At 45.2% G+C, this 18,362-nt stretch overlaps 1 protein-coding gene across 1 annotated transcript in view; it reads right to left on the bottom strand.

Annotated features, from left to right (window-relative positions):
* TEP1 (telomerase associated protein 1) overlaps window positions 1-18,362 on the bottom strand; it is a 46,058-nt gene that overhangs the window by 15,048 nt on the left and 12,648 nt on the right. Inside the window, exons 10-33 of the mRNA XM_049768727.1 lie at window positions 15,929-16,038; window positions 14,511-14,601; window positions 13,828-13,999; window positions 11,871-12,039; window positions 11,222-11,380; window positions 10,944-11,039; window positions 9,964-10,094; window positions 9,581-9,640; window positions 6,210-6,368; window positions 5,479-5,655; window positions 5,184-5,304; window positions 4,114-4,238; window positions 3,796-3,909; window positions 3,599-3,716; window positions 3,256-3,450; window positions 2,994-3,169; window positions 2,751-2,907; window positions 2,470-2,649; window positions 2,027-2,119; window positions 1,632-1,764; window positions 1,332-1,482; window positions 963-1,096; window positions 683-771; window positions 317-431 (exon numbers count right to left, since the gene is read on the bottom strand). Of these exons, the coding sequence (XP_049624684.1) occupies window positions 317-431; window positions 683-771; window positions 963-1,096; window positions 1,332-1,482; window positions 1,632-1,764; window positions 2,027-2,119; window positions 2,470-2,649; window positions 2,751-2,907; window positions 2,994-3,169; window positions 3,256-3,450; window positions 3,599-3,716; window positions 3,796-3,909; window positions 4,114-4,238; window positions 5,184-5,304; window positions 5,479-5,655; window positions 6,210-6,368; window positions 9,581-9,640; window positions 9,964-10,094; window positions 10,944-11,039; window positions 11,222-11,380; window positions 11,871-12,039; window positions 13,828-13,999; window positions 14,511-14,601; window positions 15,929-16,038 (3,225 nt within the window). The remainder of the gene's footprint in view (window positions 1-316; window positions 432-682; window positions 772-962; window positions 1,097-1,331; window positions 1,483-1,631; window positions 1,765-2,026; window positions 2,120-2,469; window positions 2,650-2,750; window positions 2,908-2,993; window positions 3,170-3,255; window positions 3,451-3,598; window positions 3,717-3,795; window positions 3,910-4,113; window positions 4,239-5,183; window positions 5,305-5,478; window positions 5,656-6,209; window positions 6,369-9,580; window positions 9,641-9,963; window positions 10,095-10,943; window positions 11,040-11,221; window positions 11,381-11,870; window positions 12,040-13,827; window positions 14,000-14,510; window positions 14,602-15,928; window positions 16,039-18,362) is intronic.

The raw sequence follows: 18,362 nt of genomic DNA, 5'->3' as shown, positions 1-18,362 counted from the left end.
GAGCATCTAACGGGTGTAGCCCAAAAACAAACAAACAAAAAAAAAAAAAAAAAGAAACGGGAATCTTTGGAGACATTTGGATCTACAATCTAGACAAGTTTCCCAAGTAAATTTAGACCCAGTAAATAAAATTCAAAAATCTCCCATCTTAGAGTCCCTGGTCAAAGATCTCTTTGGAATCTCTTGGTTACCCTCTTGGCATTTTCAACTTGGAATGCATATGCACCTGCTTCTTCCATGGCACACCCCCAAGCAGGTCCCCATGAACACATCCAGGGGCCCCAGATCCCAGGGAAGCTTCCATGGTTCTTCTCACCATAAAGTGTGTGGGCCTCTAGGAGCCGGGAGATCAGACCCATTTCCAGGTACGCAGCTACCACATGAAGACTGGTAAGAAACTTTGCCAAAAGGCCTCGATTCCCACTTTGAATCTGGAAGGTCAGACTGAATTAATGAGGGATGTGAAGAGGCTAAGGAGAAAGAGTAGGTCTCAAGATGGATCTCATCTTCAATCATGTCCTTCTCTAGAATCCAATCAGGGGACTGGGACACAGTAGCTGAGAGAAGGGGCAGAAGTAAAAGGAGAAAATAAAGGGCAGGGGAATTGATGACCCCATGGGAGAGAGATTGCAGAGTAGCTAAAGCTGAGACTGGAAGGTGCATCTGGGGATTTGGCACTCACCAAGTGGTAAGGAAGGTCTTCCAGAGCTTCAGGAGGACAATTCTTGAAGGTGCCTAAGGCATCAGGGTCACAGGATTTCCAAAGATATGCTGCAAATATGAGTTACAGGCATGAACACTTAGGTAGATTCAGTCCCAAAGCATCTCTAAAGTCACATGCCTTGGGTTATCAAGGAAGTGATGAGTGAGGAGTTGCCAGCAAGGAAGCATCAGTGGGTAACCATGGTCTCTAGGCCCACAGTCAGACCTGAAGCTGAAGGGGAAGGGGGGGCTGCAATGACCTGCGAGGAGAAGATGAGCCATGGTCTCCAGCCCCGGCCTCTTTCCATAGCGACAGACGACTGCTGTTCTCAATGGGCCATCAGGGAGGCAGAGTCGGGCTCCAGGTCGTTCCAGGGGGCCTTCCCCTAGCAAACTGTCACCAAGTGAGGAAGAAATGGTAGGAGAGGAAATAGCAGAGAACTTTCAGTAAGCTTCATATCCTACTTTGGGCACTCATTCCCACCACAGAATAACAGTAGGTACTTGAGAAGCAGCTATTCAGGGTGTGAGAGGTGGGTGTCAGGGAGGAAGGGAGGGATGAGGAATGGGTCATAGGCATCAGACAGAATAAAAAATAATAATGGAAAACCAGCTGGGGGCAATAGTACCTGCGTAGACTCTGGATAAGATAGGCAAATAGGCTCATTGGGTAGGGATCCTTGATGTTGACCGCAGTTGCTGCTTCCTCCCAGTTGTCTGTCACCTTGGGAAGTATCTGCCATGCACTCAACACTCCATGGAGTTGGTCCACCGTCAGACCTAAAAACCCAAGTTCTCTGAGAATTCACCAAACCAAGTAGTATCCCCAACAGTTTGCATTCCTCTCTGTGCTGCTCATGAAGACACCAAATGAACAAAGGTCATCAACTCCCACGCCCTTGGCCTCCCAAACAGCCCTAAGAACTGACCACTGCGAGTGACCTTCAGAGTGACCAGGGCCTTGGAAAGGATATGGGGGCCATGCTCTTGCTCCAGGGTACCCAAGATGTGCTGCAGCAGCAGAGGGATAGTGGCAGGTAAGGTCTGGAGTCTCTCAGACACCTAGGATGAGGGGAGAGTGGGTGAAAAGATGAACTCTAGCAGAGGATGGAAAGAAGAGGGCAGCTTTGGTTGGAGGGAAGAGAAGAGATAGCAGGAAAAGCTGAGGAGAAGAATGAAAGAAAGAGGAACAAGTGGGAAGGAAGGCTGGGGAGGAGGCAAGAAGGGGAAACAAGGAGGTCACAGATGGCCAAGTGACAGATAGAAACAATAGAATAAAAAACAAGAAGTGGAGCAGGAACTTAAAATATGAGGAACTACTGACCTGCTCATAGAGTGTGAAGAGCCTCAGGTGGTCCGTAACCAAGCGCAGGTAGAGGGGCAGGGCAGACCCCCGCTTCACCAGCAGCAGCCGCATCTGTGAACATGCAGGAAACGCAGCATTGGCAGAGAACCAATTCCTCCTTGGCAAGTTCCCATAGAACCTGGGATCACCTCAGAGAATGACCCCCTTCCCTACACAGCTCTGCAGGGCTCTGCCAGACCCTTTCAGTTCCAGAGCTCAGCCTGCCTCATTTCAGTCATGGCCTGACTACCCTGCTTTGCTCAGGCCATCCATCAGTGGGGAGAGGCTAAGCAGCAGCATATGGAATCCCAGGAGTCTTAACAACAGACCATGCACATAGTTCTCAAGACAAGTCCATCTGTGAAAGGTGATGGGCAGTACTGCACCCACCCACACACCCAGCAGCCCCAGCCAACTCCAACCTGATTGTTAAATGCTGTTTCCTCCAGTCGCTTGCCATATAGAGCCAGCTCGTCCCTCACCAGCTGGGCCCGGGCACATGGCTCCAGGGGCCCCAGGTTCACTGCATGGGCACCTTGGTTCAGCTCAAGCATCTCCCCCAGACCTGTGTCCTTTGACATGCTCAGTACAAAGTGTACTTTCTGCCATATTTGAGCAAAAGATAGTGGAAGAAAACAGACATCAGTGCCAGAAAAACCTTTGTCCTGTCCATGTCCCACATCCACCACCTCCTCACACTCACCCGGGGAAGGATCTTGGGGATCCAGTCTGAGATTAAGTGCCCATGCTGATCCACCAACTTGTCAGCTCCATCAATGACCAGCACCAGAGTCTGGCCAGTTCGCAAGAATTGAGCTGACCTGGGCAGCAGTCTTTGCTGTAGTTCCCACACAAGACCCCTATGGTGGACATCAAAGAAAGTTCTGGGTCAGGGGCAGAGGGTGCACAGGGTACTCACAAGGCTGAGCTGACAGGGACCACATACCGGTAAGTCTGGGGGAGGGCACTGGACTCCTGCAGTTGGCTATGCAGATAGGTACAGAGACGCTTAAGCAGGGTAAGTGCAAGAGCCTGGTCAGGACGGGCTCCTGCAAAGTGGAAGAATACTAGGGGAGTCTCTTTTCCCTCTTCAGGAACCTGCAGCGCTGACACAAGGGATGCCTGAAGGAGGAAGTACAGGAGACAGTCACAGTTTACCACATTCACTGCCTATGCCCACTTCCTGCCTGGACTGCTGGGCCTCATACCAGGAAGGCTGTCTTGCCCTGTCCTGAGTGCCCCATCACCAGGCTCAGTTTCCCCTGGAGTAGCTTCAGCCGATGAACTGTGTCATGAAGAAGGCGTGGTCGTGCAGGGTGTGGGGGCTTCTGTAGCTGCTGAAAGGTCACCTGGACCAAGTCGTCATCTGGGGTGAACGCTAGATGTTCCTGCTTAGCCCCTGGCTGAGGATACAGGAGACAGTGACTATATTTCCATACACCCCTCCAGAACCACAAACCTAAGCCTTGTCTAGCTCCCAGCAAGCTCCTCCCAGCCCCCCTTCCATCCTGTCCCCTCCCCACACTGCCAGACACCAGCACTCCCATTAACCTGAAGGTACAGCTTCTGAATCAGATGCCACACGTCCTGCAGGACCAACTGCCCAAACTCCTCCAGTCCTGCAACATAGGGCCGGCCGGCAGCCACTCCACCCCACTCACAGGAGTATCTGTGGGCAGCGTTGGCAAAGTCAGGTCAACCCAATGTCCCGACTTCCCAGAAGTGCTGACCACCTCCCTCTGGCTCACCTTCCACAGAGAACCTCTTTCTGTCTGCTCAGGTAACTCTTCAGTTCTGAGATTCGATGAGCGGCCTCTTTAGACTCAGAAATAAAGTCCGGTTTCCAGGCATCTGGTACAGAGCTGACCAGCAAAGATACTTTCAGTCCCCTTGCCCTCTCAGAGGGTCAAGCCCTCTTCAGGGCATGAGAGGCCCTGAAGCTTCTTCAGGGGGAGCCCTCCTGGCTGTACCTGCGGAGTGCCAATCACTGATTCTCTCTCTTAATTTCCCCTTTAGTCCCTCAACGCAGAGCCTTCGGAAACTGAGAAGCAGAGGTCACCATGTACCTGAGGAAACCCGGATCCCGGAAGTAGACGAGTGCTTGGGCAGCAGGCTGTAGGCGGGAACCCCGGTCTAGAAACTGCATCACCTCCATTTCTGTCACTGAGCGCCCTGGAGGGTACTGTTGGACCTGCATGAGAGTGTCCAGTAAGTCTTAGGTCACATCTGCAGTGCCAGAGACATGCTGAGACATTCATACACACATGTGCATGCAGAGCTCCTTTATCTCAGGAACTGGTCTCCTTCCCTCCAAACACAGATAGATCTACAGATAAGAATTAGCATTTCTGGGCCCAGAGAGATAGCACAGCGGCGTCTGCATTGCAAGCAGCCGATCCAGGACCTAAGGTGGTTGGTTCGAATCCCGGTGTCCCATATGGTCCCCCGTGCCTGCCAGGAGCTATTTCTGAGCAGACAGCCAGGAGTAACCCCTGAGCACTGCCGGGTGTGGCCCAAAAACCAAAAAAAAAAAAAAAAAGAATTAGCATTTCTCTAATGCCTGTCAATGTAGAGAATATTTTATTTATTTATTAATAGGTGGTGGGTGCTCTAGACCATGCCACAAAAGCTTAGGGGCTACTCTTGGCACATGAGGTGCCAGGAATCAAAATCAAATCAGTGTTGGCACTTGCCTGTCAAGTGCCTTAATCCCTCTCTGACCCCATGCAACATTTTAAACATTAGATTTCAATTTTTTTTAACTTTCCTGCCATGGAGAGATCACATTTCTCTTTACTACCTGGTGAAACTGAGCTAGTTTGGCTAGAAGAAAGTATTTTCCACAAATCAACGTACTGACAGAAGGGAAACCAGTGACCAGATCCATTTGATGGAAAAAATCTACACAGACTTCCTCTCTGGCTTCCAGCACCTTCTGCACAAGCTAGCAAAACTTCACACAGGAAACCATCTTTAAGGACCTACCTTCAGCATCTTCCATCTGTGTCTCACTTCAGCACTCACAGGCCCAGAGCTCCCATGGCCTGTGCTTTCTCCCACCCCTGCCCAACCTTTGTCCTCACCACCCCTCCCACCAGACTCCCATCTCCCATCTTGCCATCTGCATCTGCCTTACCCAGCGGAAATGAGGATAGTCAGGGAGGTTGTAGTTGGGAGGACTATAGCCATAGCGAGAGCCTAGAATCCCCACAAACAACTGAGAGTCCTCAACTTCTCCAAGGCACACTTCCAGTTGTCTGCAGATGTGGTGGAAAGACATCGCATCAGTGAAAAAAATCAAAGCCCAGGAGTCCCAGGGTGCTGGCTCAAGGCCACCTGTCAGGTCCACCCTTCAGATCCCTGCTTTTGGACCCCAACCCAACCACCTCTGCTCCACCTTTCACACTCTCATCCTGCTGGTTGTCCTATACCTGTTCTTTGTGCTATCCTCCTCAGTGACACCCCAGCGAAGGTCGATGGCATGAAGCTTGATGCAGTGGGGCGCCAATCGGGCCTGCAAGGCAGGCAGCACGGACCTTAGCAGCAGGTCCCGCTCCCCATGCATGTCTCGGAAAGTGGAGGAAATGAAGAGCCGGAGGTTGCGCCATCTGAGGAAGCAAAGAGGTCAAATCAATCTGCATGACCTTCAATCAGATTCCACTGTTCACCCTATGGAGCTGAGAGTCAGCAGAGAAAGGCCTAGCAGGCCTCTAGAGCTCAGAGCCCTGAAAATGAAGCTGCATTTGCACCCTCGATTATGTCCTCTAGTGACAAATGACTGTGTGATTACTACCTGCCCAGAGAATATTCATGACCACCCCCAGAAGGTCAGCACAACCACCCCTTCATTTTCTAATGAAGAAGCTACTGTCTTAAACAAGATTTAAGCTACTATTTGGAAAGACATCCGATTAGAGAGAATGAAGTCTCTAGCTAAGGTCCAGCTATATTTCCATTTCCATAGTATCCTCTTCTCCCAGTTTATTGCCCAGCACAGGAAGGAGTTTCCAAAACATGACAGGCTCCTGTGTTAGAGAAACCCTAGCTGGTAAGGATGAATCCTTAGAAATACAGCAAACAGCATCTCAAGAGAAAAAATGTCTATCCCCTGAGATTTGACGACAGCCTCTCCCAACTCACAAGTGCAGAAAAACAGACTGACCTGGGCTGAGATATAGAAGCCAAGGGGCTCAAAGTATTCTCTTCAAGAGGTCGGAGAGATGCATCCCCTGTCTTTCCTGGGGGAGGTGGAATCTTAAATATTTTGTCCATTTGTCCCACGTGTTCTAGAAGACGAGAAGCTCCACGCTCTGCAATGAACCTGGCATAAACAGTGACAAAATAAATGAGAGTAGAATACCAGAATCAAGATCAGGAAGGTCTCCTAAGGGGCCAAGGGACAAAGATAGGGCTATGTTAGGTTACTGCATCTCTGTGAGACCAGGAGCAATGAATGTATATAGAAACTAAATGAGACTGTAGAACCACAATTATGAAGGAAAAAGAGAAAGGAGGACACCCTGCTCCCTCATATTATGCTTGTTATTATATGCTTTCTGTGAATGCTCCCAAACTCATTTGACCTATCACCCCCTTTTCAGAAAAAATAATTTTCTCAGTTTCCCACTGGAAATTTACTTATGTATTTTGTTTGTTTAGGTTTGTTTTGTTTTGACGGTTGGTCTTTGGGTCACATTTGGTAATATTCAGGACTTAGTCCTGGCTCTGTTCTCAGGGATCACAACTGGCAGTACTGGTGGCCAGAGTGCAACACAAGTTCCTTAACCCCTACACTAACTCTAAGTCCACACCCCAAGACCAAGCCCCCCCATAGGTGAAGCTTATATGTCTCTTATATGTCTTTTTTTTTTTTTTTTTTTTTTTTGGTTTTTGGGTCACACCCGGTAACGCTCAGGGGTTACTCCTGGCTATGAGCTCAGAAGTTGCTCCTGGCTTGGGGGACCATATGGGATGCCGGGGGATCGAACTGTGGTCCGTCCAAGGCTAGCGCAGGCAAGGCAGGCACCTTACCTCTTGCGCCACCGCCCAGCCCCTCTTATATGTCTTTTGAGTAACTTGGAGAGGAGGGGTTGCAGAGGTCCCCACAGCTAATGATGCTTAGCAACCCTTGAGCAACATGCTCTTGCTCAGGGGTTGCTCCTGATAGTGCTTGGGATACCATGTTGTTCCAGAGAGAACCCAGGTCTCTTGCATGCATAGTGTGCATACCAATTTTTAGCCATCACCCTGGGCATGTAATGGTCAAACAAACGTTGGTTCCCAATACATTTCTTTATACTTTATTATCAGTAAATATTCTTTTTGATACCTATTTTAGATACTATATACCAAGGATGGTATGACTTAGGCCAAAAGAGGTCACAGATGGAAAAAGTTTAAGAAGCTTTGTTGTAAAGGAGGCAATGTTTACTCATGGCTGCTGCAGACACTGAAAATCACTCCTGTCAACTGGCACATGATACTGTAAGTGAGACCATAGCCTGACCACAGGCAAAGTATAAAATAAAAATATCCATGAGTGATGAGACTGCCCCAGGAACTGTGTTTCTACCCCATTAGGCAGGTGGGTCTGATAAAGCAGGGTAGCAGAGAAATAATACCAAGCCAATGAGTTAAATATTCATTGGAGTTAGTCTGCTTTTATTTTGCCCCATGGCCTTTCTCTGCCATGTGCTCTCTCTGCCAAACCCAAAGCCAGCACTGCTTTCTTTATTCAAACTAACTCCCAAATCCAGGAGGAAGGTCAAGTCAGATACAAAAGTCATTATCCAGTGGCTTTTATATCTCAAAGGAAGAGATTACTGCAAATCGGAAGTTGGAGGAACACCTTTGTTTAGGCTTTTATCTAGGTTCGCCTTACTGCAAAACACACCACAGACTGAAGCTGCAGTTCTAACAGTCTCTCTGCACACTATGAGAACTGAATGGCAGAACCTATCAATGAGGGATAGCCCAAAGAGCAGGGTGCATAGTCAACCTGATGCATTTGAGAGAGCCAAGACTGTGGAAGTAGCCTGAAAAAAGGAGAAGCTGCAAACTTGAACTATTAGTCATTTGGAAGGCTGAATCTATGGGGCCTTCTGCTCCTGCTGACTTGTTCTCACCCTTGAGGTCTCACACTAGACCTGCAGTGATCAAGATGGCACAGGAATGTCGGCATGTAAAGCAGCACACCACCACTGCATCCCCCATTACAAACCAATGTATTCCAGAAAGTCTTCTATACGGCCTACCCCAGCAGGGTAAGAAAAGTCAGCTGCTTGATTCAAGACAGAGAAGCTGATATACAATACAAACTAAATGAGAAAACAGGAACTTGCTACAAGTGATGGAGCAAAACAAAAACCCATGGAGAAGTTCCAATGTCATGGGACTTGGTAGCTTTCCTGAAGAAGAATTTAAAGGAGTAGTTATAACAATGTAAGATGGGATAAGAAAATGTCACTATATAGGGCCTGGAGAGATAGCACAGCGGTGTTTGCCTTGCAAGCAGCCGATCCAGGACCAAAGGTGGTTGGTTCGAATCCCGGTGTCCCATATGGCCCCCATGCCTGCCAGGAGCTATTTCTGAGCAGATAACCAGGAGTAACCCCTGAGCATCGCTGGGTGTGACCCAAAAACAAAAAACAAAAAGAAACTGTCAATAAATAAAATAAAATGTATAATAAGTAAAAGAAAAAAATGTTTTATTTCAATCAAAAATAATGGATTTAGAGCCAGAGAGGTAATGCAATGGGACAATATACTTACTTGCCTTCCATATGGCTAACCCCATTTTGATCCCTGAAATCCCATATGGCCCATGAACCCACCAGGAGTGATCCCTAAGGCATAGCCAGGAGTAAGCTTTGACCAAGCTCGGCATTGCCCCAGAAACAAGCATTTAAAAAAGGAAAAAAAAAGGAGGATTTTAAAAGCTTATGGTTCAATATCCCCTCTTCCCTTTTTCTATTTCCTGCCAGATATAATATACAAGTGATGACTGGAACTGGAGCAGCTATTTTGAATCAGAAGAAGGAAGAATACTTGATGATGGTGAGTTATAAGGTCACTGGATCATTCTAAAACTGTGTGACTTAGATGCCTACATAGCTATAAAAAGAGGAATAAAACAGGGTTGGGGTTCAGCCCTATTTCTCAAGGAATAATATCTCTGGAATACTTATGAATTGAAGTGACTTAACTCACTAGTTCTGAGACCTGAAATACTGCCAGCTATGGCCCTCCAAACAAACAAATAAAAACAAACAAAGCAAAAAACAAAGAGGAATATTTCTTTTTTTTGTGGGGGGGGGGTACAACCAATGATGCTCAGGGGTTTCTCCTGGCTGTGCACTCGGAAATTGGTCCTGGCTTGGAGGACCATATGGGACGTCAGGAGATAGAACCACAGTCTGTCCTAGCTAGCATATGCAAGGCAGACCCCTTACCACTTGCGCCACTGCTCTGGCCCCTGAAAAACATTGTAACAAAATCCCTAACCCTTTCCTTCAGTGTGAGGCCCATACTCACTTCAATAGCCCATCTGTACAGCCTGAGAATGTCACATCATTGGGCATCTCATTCGAATATCTGGCAAAGAAAAAAGCCACCAACCATTAGAAACAACATCAGAAACACAAAAGTTTTGCCCTTTACCACTGCAGCATGAACACATCACCTCTGACCATTAAATGTATTATGCTGAGCTGAGGCTAGATAGAGCTATTTTGAAGACTTTCAAAGAAAAAAAAATTAAAAAAAAAAGAAGATTTTCAAAGAATGTTCCATCTAGCACCAGAAGAGACATAAATGGGTACGTATGTGTCCAGAGGAAATGTGACCAACATGGGGAGGACAGAGAGAGATAGGGAACACTATCTGCTAACACTGGGCAAGCAGGAAAGAATACTTACATATGATGCGGCCCTCTCAGGAGAATCCCCACAAAGAGGCACTTGGGATTTACATGCTGCCAAAAGAGTTGTTTGGCCAAAGAGACTAGCTGCTCAGACATGCTTTCACCAAAGAGGATGACTCTGTCCACCTATAAGGTGAAAGAAGAGGACTCAAAGCAGGAAACAGAGGGATAAAAGACACAATAAAGAATGAAGGGCATTGCAAAATCTGAGGACAGGGTTTTAGGAGTGCCCTAAGAGGGTTATGCCACCTCAAGAGCGCCCAGGATGGGGATAGAGACACAGTAGTAGTCTGAGTAAGAAGGAGATCCTTATGGGTTAGATCCTCTATAACTGGAGCACTCAGGACCATATAAGTGGTCAAACATTTAGGAACTTTGTAAACCATCTGTTAAACATAACTACTCTTAAATATTAAATTGTAGTGACATTACTTAATGACAAGTGACATTACTTGTTACTTAATCAAAGGCAAGGCATTCACAAAATAATCATGTTATATTTTATTACTATATTTTACCATTATCTACTCATAATCTTATTTGTATCTGCTCTATTTTCATTGTGGAGAGACTATAGAATGGGTGCAATTAGGCATTTCTTGGCAACTCTGTTTACTGACATCATTCTGAATGCTTGGACTCTATCATGGTAGAAGTATTAACACCCTGGAAAGTAGCAAAGGCTACTAATGAAGACTTTTATTTTTATTTTTGGGCCACAACCAGTTGTACTCCTCAGTGGTGTTCATGGAGTGCAGGGATCAAATATGGGTTGGTAGGTAGGAAAACACTGCCTACTCTAGTATCTAATCAGACCTCAGAGACTTATTTTTCTGGAAAGCCTCAACTAGCACAACCCTGGCAAGGACTGTAGCCAGGAGAGAGCTGACCTGGGCACAGAACACAGTGGCCAAGGTTAACTTGGTGCAGCAGCTATGAGGGAACAAGTTTTCTCAGAAACCATCTAGTACTCACCAGGACTCTCTGAACCACAAGAGACAGCAGGTACTTCCCCACAGTAGTTAGGGAGCCCTCATCGTTTTCTGAAGAATCAACACTTGAGTTGAACTCCTAAAGGAAAAATGCTTAAATCAGGTAAACAGGAGTGATGTTTGTTAGTATCAAGCACCACAGGCTGCTCTGCTCAGATATTCCTCAGAACTGTGACTCTTCCACACCTTTCCTGATAGTCAAGCTGTTCCCAGGTTTGTGTCCAGTTCTATTATTTTGGCACGGTAGGATGGATGTCTGACCTGAACCTGAGCCTGAAGTTGAGTGGCAGTTTTCAGGATGCCTTCACCCTCCTTCAGCACAGCCAACTTCCAACTGCCTCTACCGCACAGTAAGAGATCTGCATGTTCCGCCCGTGCCATCGTCATCACAATCAGCAGGAGCACGTAGTTCAGAGGTGGCTGAGAGAATAGGCATCAGGGTGAAATCAGTAAGTGTCCACTATATTGAACTTGACTCTTGCCCATCCAGCCATGGAAACCACTCATCCCCATGGGTTGGTGGAGGAAGAAAGGACTAAGTGACAGCTCCTCCTGCGAGAAGGGGAAATTAATTATAGCAACACTCATGAAGAGCTAACTGGAGCAGGTTCCTGCCCAAAGGGAACATTGGGGGATAGAGGATAAAAGTGAGATGAGTTTGGTGACAGTAATTTAAAGATGAACCATTCCAAGCTCAATGTAAAATGCTGGTATTATAATCTATGAACAGATGATGGTCCATAAACTGTGCCTGGGGACCAAGATCTAACAGTGGAGAGCAAATGCATGCATTTTATTTTGGCTCTGAGTGCTCACTTGTAAGAAACAGATCTGATTGCAGGGACTTTCTCAGGATACCCAGTATCCCATCAATACCTTCCCACCAACTTTTCATTAAATTGTTTTTTACCCCTTGTGGGTTGCTCTTGGGGCAGAATTTGTCTGCATCAGCATCTACCAGGTATATCAAGAGAGTGCGGCCAGGCAGCGGGGGTAAGCTGTGCTTCGCGGACAAGTTCACTGCTGTCTCCAGGGCCTGTCGATAGCGATCCAGCATCTCACCGTCACATGTCCACTGTCTGCAGACAGGACAGATACAGAAAGAAGGGCTCAGGGACCTATTGCTCTAATCAACAGTGCAATGGTTGGCCCTGTGGATGTTTGGAACCATCAAGGCTATACCTGGCAGTGTTGCGAATCGAACTCAAGGTCTCATGTTTTTGCTAGGCATGTGCCCTATTACTTGAGCCAAAAGCCTAGTTCCTTTACTTGTTCTCATTATTTGTGTCCTTATTTACAATTTTTCAAAATAATTTGTGGCAGGGAAGAGCTACGCAAAGTACTGAAGACAGGGGTTGACAAGTATCCTATCCCTTATATTGTCTCTCAGTCCCAAAATAATATTGGGAGACACACTGAGTGGTATTCATGGGAACTATTCCAAGAGATCTTGGAGTTTACTCTCTGCAGAGCTTGGAGAGTCACAAGATGCCAGGTATTGAGCCTAGACCTCCCATGTGCCAAGCATGTACTCTAGCCCACTGAGTTGAATGATTCTATTGTCCTATGTATTTAAAGAAAAAAAATTAAGTAACAGGTAAGAAAAAAGTAAAGAGAACTCTAGAGCCCTTTCAAAGGGTAGGAGCACATGCTTGCATGCAGGAGGGATGAGTTTAATTCCTGGCAACACATGGCCCCTAAACACTGCCAGATAGAGAGTATGAGTCAAGAGGACCCTGAACATCCTGGGTGTGGCTCAAAAACAAAGAGAAAAAGCGAAAATAAAACCAAAAAGGGGGGAAAAAAAACCAGAAAGGAAATACTCATATCCCAGAGAAGATAAACAAATCAGAGCAGAAGCAGAGTATCCCAGTACATGCTAAGAGAAAGGGAAATACTATATAGATTCAAAGAATTCATAAAACCCAATTAAACAATCATAGATAAAAGCCAGGTAATTCCCAATTGGATTTTACTTCAATATCTTTCTGTAGTGCAGGGGATGGGAAACTTTTGGTAAGAAATTTTGAATATTTATAACATCAACTGCAAACATCCACACATGAGACAGGTAGTTGTTGGAAGTCAAAGTGTCTCTCCCATAATGAATCTAGACTAGATCAGATGATTTTATGGGCCTCACATGAACCATGGAGAGGAAGACCCCACCCCTGCTCTAGCACAATGTTAAAAATAAAGTTTGTTACCAAGGACTGGGGAAATAGCAGAGATCTGAGCATCTGCTTTGTATGTGGAAGGATTAGGTTTGATCTTTGGCACAAAATGGTATCTCAAGTGGAAGCAACCCCAGAGCAGAAAGCTAGGAGTCACCTCCCATGCACTTCCATTTGTACAAAACAAAATAAAACAAAAATGGGCCAGAGAGATAGCACAGTGGTAAGGCATCAGCCTTGCACACAAGAACTGACTGTGGTTCAAATCCCAGCATTCCATATGATCCCCCGTGCCTGCCAGGAGCAATGTCTGAGCGCAGAGCCAGAAGTAAGCTTAAGCACCACTGGGTGTGATCAAAAACCAAAAACAAAACAAAAAGCAAACACTTAGAAAATATTTACTGTAGGCCAGAAAGGTAGTACAGCAGGTACTTGCACATGACAGACCCAGGTTCAATCCTCAACTCCACATATGGTCCCCCTAGATGCAAAGCCAAGAGTAAGCCCTGAGCATTGTTGAAAGTGTCTCCTCCTCCACCCACCCACCCCCCAAAAAAGAAAAAGAAATATTTTCTCTACAAGAGATGACTAGTTAGGCAATCTGGAGCCACCAGGGAGGATTGATAAGCATATCTTCAGAAAATAAAAGTGGGAGTTCCCTAATGACTCCCAGGTAACACCACATATACACACCTGGTTTTATGTATTCTCTGTTTCTCTCTCTTGAGCTGCTCATATATCACAGGCAACATCATTAATTTTCGAAGAGCCCGACGTCCTGAGAGGAGCTGAGAGGCAAACTTTCTGTTGCTTGGTTTATTCATTATCCGACTTAGCAGTCTCGTGTTGGAAGGAAACGGCAATGCTTCATGGTAATAGGAAAATATTTGAGTCAGACATCTGTCCTCTCATCTTGTCTCCCCCTCAAAAACTGTCCTGATGGAGCCAGCGCAATAGGACAACAGCCTTGCATGCTGACAACCCGGTTTGATCCCCAGCATCCCTATTGTCCCCCAAGCCTGCCAGGAGTAATTTCTGAGCTCAGAGCCAGGAGTAAACCCTGAGTGTGGCCAGGTGTGGCCCAAACATAAAAACAAAAGCCAAAAAACTGTTCCGATGTGCTAGAGAACACATCAGAGCTCAATGGGTTGAGTGCATGTTTTGTATACAGGAGTTTGATTCTTAGCATCACATCATCCCTGGAATTACTGAGTATGGATCAAAATACGAAAATAAGTAACTGTCCTGAGACCAAACCTCCCAGAGTCTGGTCATTGTCCACCCCAACTGAAAGGAAAGAGGCAGAAAAATATTCCACTTCTCATCTCAGCCCAGACATGAAGGACAAAGAAGAGCTGGAGGAAGTGAGATAATACCTCTATTTTTCAGCTGAGCCTCAAGGCTATTGATGGAATCATGGGCATTGAGGAATCTGAATGGAAACTGCCGGCTGTGGATCACTGACTTCTGGAAAATACAGAGAAGAAACTTGAGCAGAGGATCAAGGAATATTGGTGGGAAATGGGCATGCACACAGGGAACACAGGGATCAGAAATGTAAGTTAACTATTAGATTTGTGAGAAGCAAGGAAAGATAAGATGAATATTAAAGAAGAAATACAAAAGTGAGAGACCAGAGCAATAGCACCATAGGGAGGGCATTTTGCCTTGCAGACAGCCAATTCAGGTTGGATAGTTGGCATCATGTATGGTCACCCAAGCCTGTCAAGAGTAATTTCTGAACGCAAAGCCAGAAGTAGCCAGGTGGGTCCCACCACCACCCACACCAAAAAACATAATAATAATAATAATAATAATAATAATAATAATAATAATAATAATAGAGAGAGAAATACAAAAGTAAGAAAGAAGAGTCACATTGCTCATCTTGGAGGTTACTACCATAGTCTCAACCTGATATGTGTATTTCTGACTTTTTCCTCTGAAGAAGACTGTGTTCTATCTCGAAAATATTTCTTTCTCACTCTCTTTCACTCTATCTCTCTCTCCCCTCATATTTCTCTAAATAAAAAAAATTTACTTAACTGGGACTGGAGCGGTGGCGCTACCACTGTTCAATCCCCCGGCATCCCATATGGTCCCCCAAGCCAGGAGCGATTTCTGAGTGCATAGCCAGGAGTAACCCGAGCATCATCGGGTGTGGCACAAAACCCAAAAAAAATAAAATAAAAATAAAAACAAATAAAAAATTTACTTAAAAATGGGAAATAAGAATAAAAAATAAAACTATTGGATGAAAATACAGAAAGAGGTAAAGAAGAAAATTTGAGAAAGTACCATCAGGCCCTGTTTCTTCTATCAAGCTCCCTCTAAAGTCAATTAAATGACAGAGTTGCCTCTTCAGAATCTGTCCTGGTTTCCAAAGATTTCAAAATGAACATTCTTACACTCTAATCTCTCAGTGATGAGCCCTGTCTCCCTCAAGATCTGTATCTTAATAGCTGTTTGCAGTCCACAGAGATATATCTGGGTGGAGGGGCCAGAGCAATAGTACAGCAGGGAGGGTGCTTTCCTTGCATGCAACTGATCCGGGTTCGATCCCTAGCACCCCACATGATCCAGAGCAGCACCAAGAGTAATTTCTGAGTGCAAATCCAGGAGTAACTCCTGAGCACTTCCAGGTGCAGCAAAATTCAGAAAGGAAAAAAAATAGGAGAGACATGCCTGGGTTGCCACAAGCTTTTCAATGACTAGGAAAAGTTGCTACCAGTTATAGCAGATATCCACATTCACTTCTGGTAGCCAGACACAGTTGCCTGCCCTTCTCACATACCTGTTCCTGGAGTTTCTGGAGAACCATCTCATGGTGACGTGCACTGATTCCCACACGAAGCAGGTTGCACAGATTCCGAAGCATGGCCATAAATGGAAGCTTCCCATTGTCTGCAGATCAGGCACAAGGAGAGAAAAAAAAATGAAGAATGAGTGAGAGAGGGAAAAAAAAAAACAAAGAATTAAAGCAATAAGTTCACAGGCCACATAGAAAATTCAGGAAAGAAGCTGGAGCAATAGCACAGAAGGTGCTAGGGTGTTTGCCTTGCATGGGTTTGATCCTTGGCGTCCCATATGGCTCCCCAAGACTGCCAGAAGTAATTTCTGAGTACAGAGCTAGGAGTAACGCCTGAGCACTGCTGGATGGAGACATAAATAAATAAATAAATAAATAAATAAATAAATAAATAAATAAACAAATAAATAAATAAATAAGAAAATAAAGAAATGGGTTTTAAGAAAAATAAAAGTCATTCTTGCAATAATTTTCAGAGACAAAAGAAAAGAGGGCTAGAAGTTCCAGCTCACGACATGAAGCTCACCACAAAGAGTGATGAGTGCAGTTAGAGAAATAACTACATTGAGAACTATCCTAACAATGTGAATGAATGAGGGAAGTAGAAAGTCTGTCTAGAGTACAGGCGGGGGTGGGGTAGGGAGGAGGGAGATTTGGAACATTGGAGATGGGAATGTTGCACAGGTGAAGGGTGGTGTTCTTTACATGACTGAAACCCAACCACAATCATGTTTGTAATCAAGGTGTTTAAATAAAGATATTAATTTAAAAAAGAAAAGAAAAAAAAAGCACCTCTAGGCCAGAGAGATAGCACAGCAGTTGGGCATTTGCCTTGCACACAGCCGACCCAGGACAGATAGTGGTTCAAATCCTGGCATCCCATATGGTCCCCTGAGCCTGCCAAGAGCTGTTCCTTAGCGCAGAGCCAGGAGTAACCTGAGGGATGCCGGGTTTTGGGTGTGACCCAAAAACAAACAAACAAAATAAAAACCACCTCTGGGGACTAAAAATTGTGGGCCTAAGCAAAGTTAAATGACACAGTTTTAATTCTCAGGGTTGAGGGAGCAAATGATACTAGAATCATCAATATAGAGTGTCCTCTGCCACATCACATGAAGTTGAGTCAAAATTAGGGGAAAAATTTGTGTGTGTGTGTGTGTGTGTGTTTTAGTCTCATGTGAGTCTGCTATGTCTACCACCACAAAATATAAGCAGCTGAGCAATTCATGATCCACTGAGTATAACCTGCAAATAGCAATGTACAGGGAAATAAGGTAAAAGCCAATTTGGGTTATTGAAGTTCCAAAATAGAAATTCTATGAAAGTAAAGCAGTTCATAGAAATCAATGTAAGTATTTTACAAAGGGAAAACATTAAAATTTCAAATATAGGGGCCGGAGAAATAGCACAGCGGTGTGCCTTGCAAGCAGCCGATCCAGGACCAAAGGTGGTTGGTTCGAATCCCGGTGTCCCATATGGTCCCCCGTGCCTGCCAGGAGCTATTTCTGAGTAGATAGCCAGGAGTAACCCCTGAGCACCGCTGGGTGTGGCCCAAAAACAAAAACAAACAAACAAAACAGAATAAAACAGAAAAAAAGGCATTCTAATAAAACGTTAAAATTGGGAAGGAGAAATAACACAGAGGTAGAGCATTTGCTTTGCATACAGCTGACCCAGAACAGACCCAGGTTCAATCCCCAGCATTCCATATGGTCCCCCAAACCTGCCAGGTACGATTTCTGAGCGCAGACCCAGGAGTAATCTCTGAGCACTGCCGGATATGGCCCAAAAACCAAAATAAATAAATAAATAAATAAAATATCATTAAAAAATAAATAAGGGGCCGGCGAGGTGGTGCTAGAGGCAAGATGTCTGCCTTGCAAGCACTAGCCAAGGAAGGAACTTGGTTCGATCCCCCAGCATCCCATATGGTCCCCCCAAACCAGGGGCAATTTCTGAGCGTTTAGCCAGGAGTAACCCCTGAGTATCAAACGGGTGTGGCCTGAAAAACCAATAAATAAATAAATAAATAAATAAATAAATAAATAAATAAATAAATAAATAAATAAAATAGAGGCCGGAGAGATAGCATGGAAGTAAGACGTGTGCCTTTCATGCAGAAGGATGGTGGTTCGAATCCCAGCATCCCATATGGTCCCCTGTGCCTGCCAGGGGCGATTTCTGAGCATAGAGTCAGGAGTAACCACTGAGCGCTGCTGGGTGTGACCCAAAAACTAAAATAAATAAATAAATAAATAAATAAATAAATAAATAAATAAATAAATAAATCAGCAAAAAATTTTAAAAAGAATTACAGAAAAGTATATTGAGAGAAACTTTTTAGTTAAAAATTGGGGCACCCTACCACCACCACCACATAAAGTGAGAGGAGAAAAATAAATAAATATAAAAAATTGGG

The sequence above is a fragment of the Suncus etruscus genome, chromosome 2 (assembly GCF_024139225.1).
Source record: "Suncus etruscus isolate mSunEtr1 chromosome 2, mSunEtr1.pri.cur, whole genome shotgun sequence".
In the NCBI taxonomy this organism is placed as follows: domain Eukaryota; kingdom Metazoa; phylum Chordata; class Mammalia; order Eulipotyphla; family Soricidae; genus Suncus; species Suncus etruscus.
This window is presented reverse-complemented; position numbering and strand designations above follow the sequence as displayed.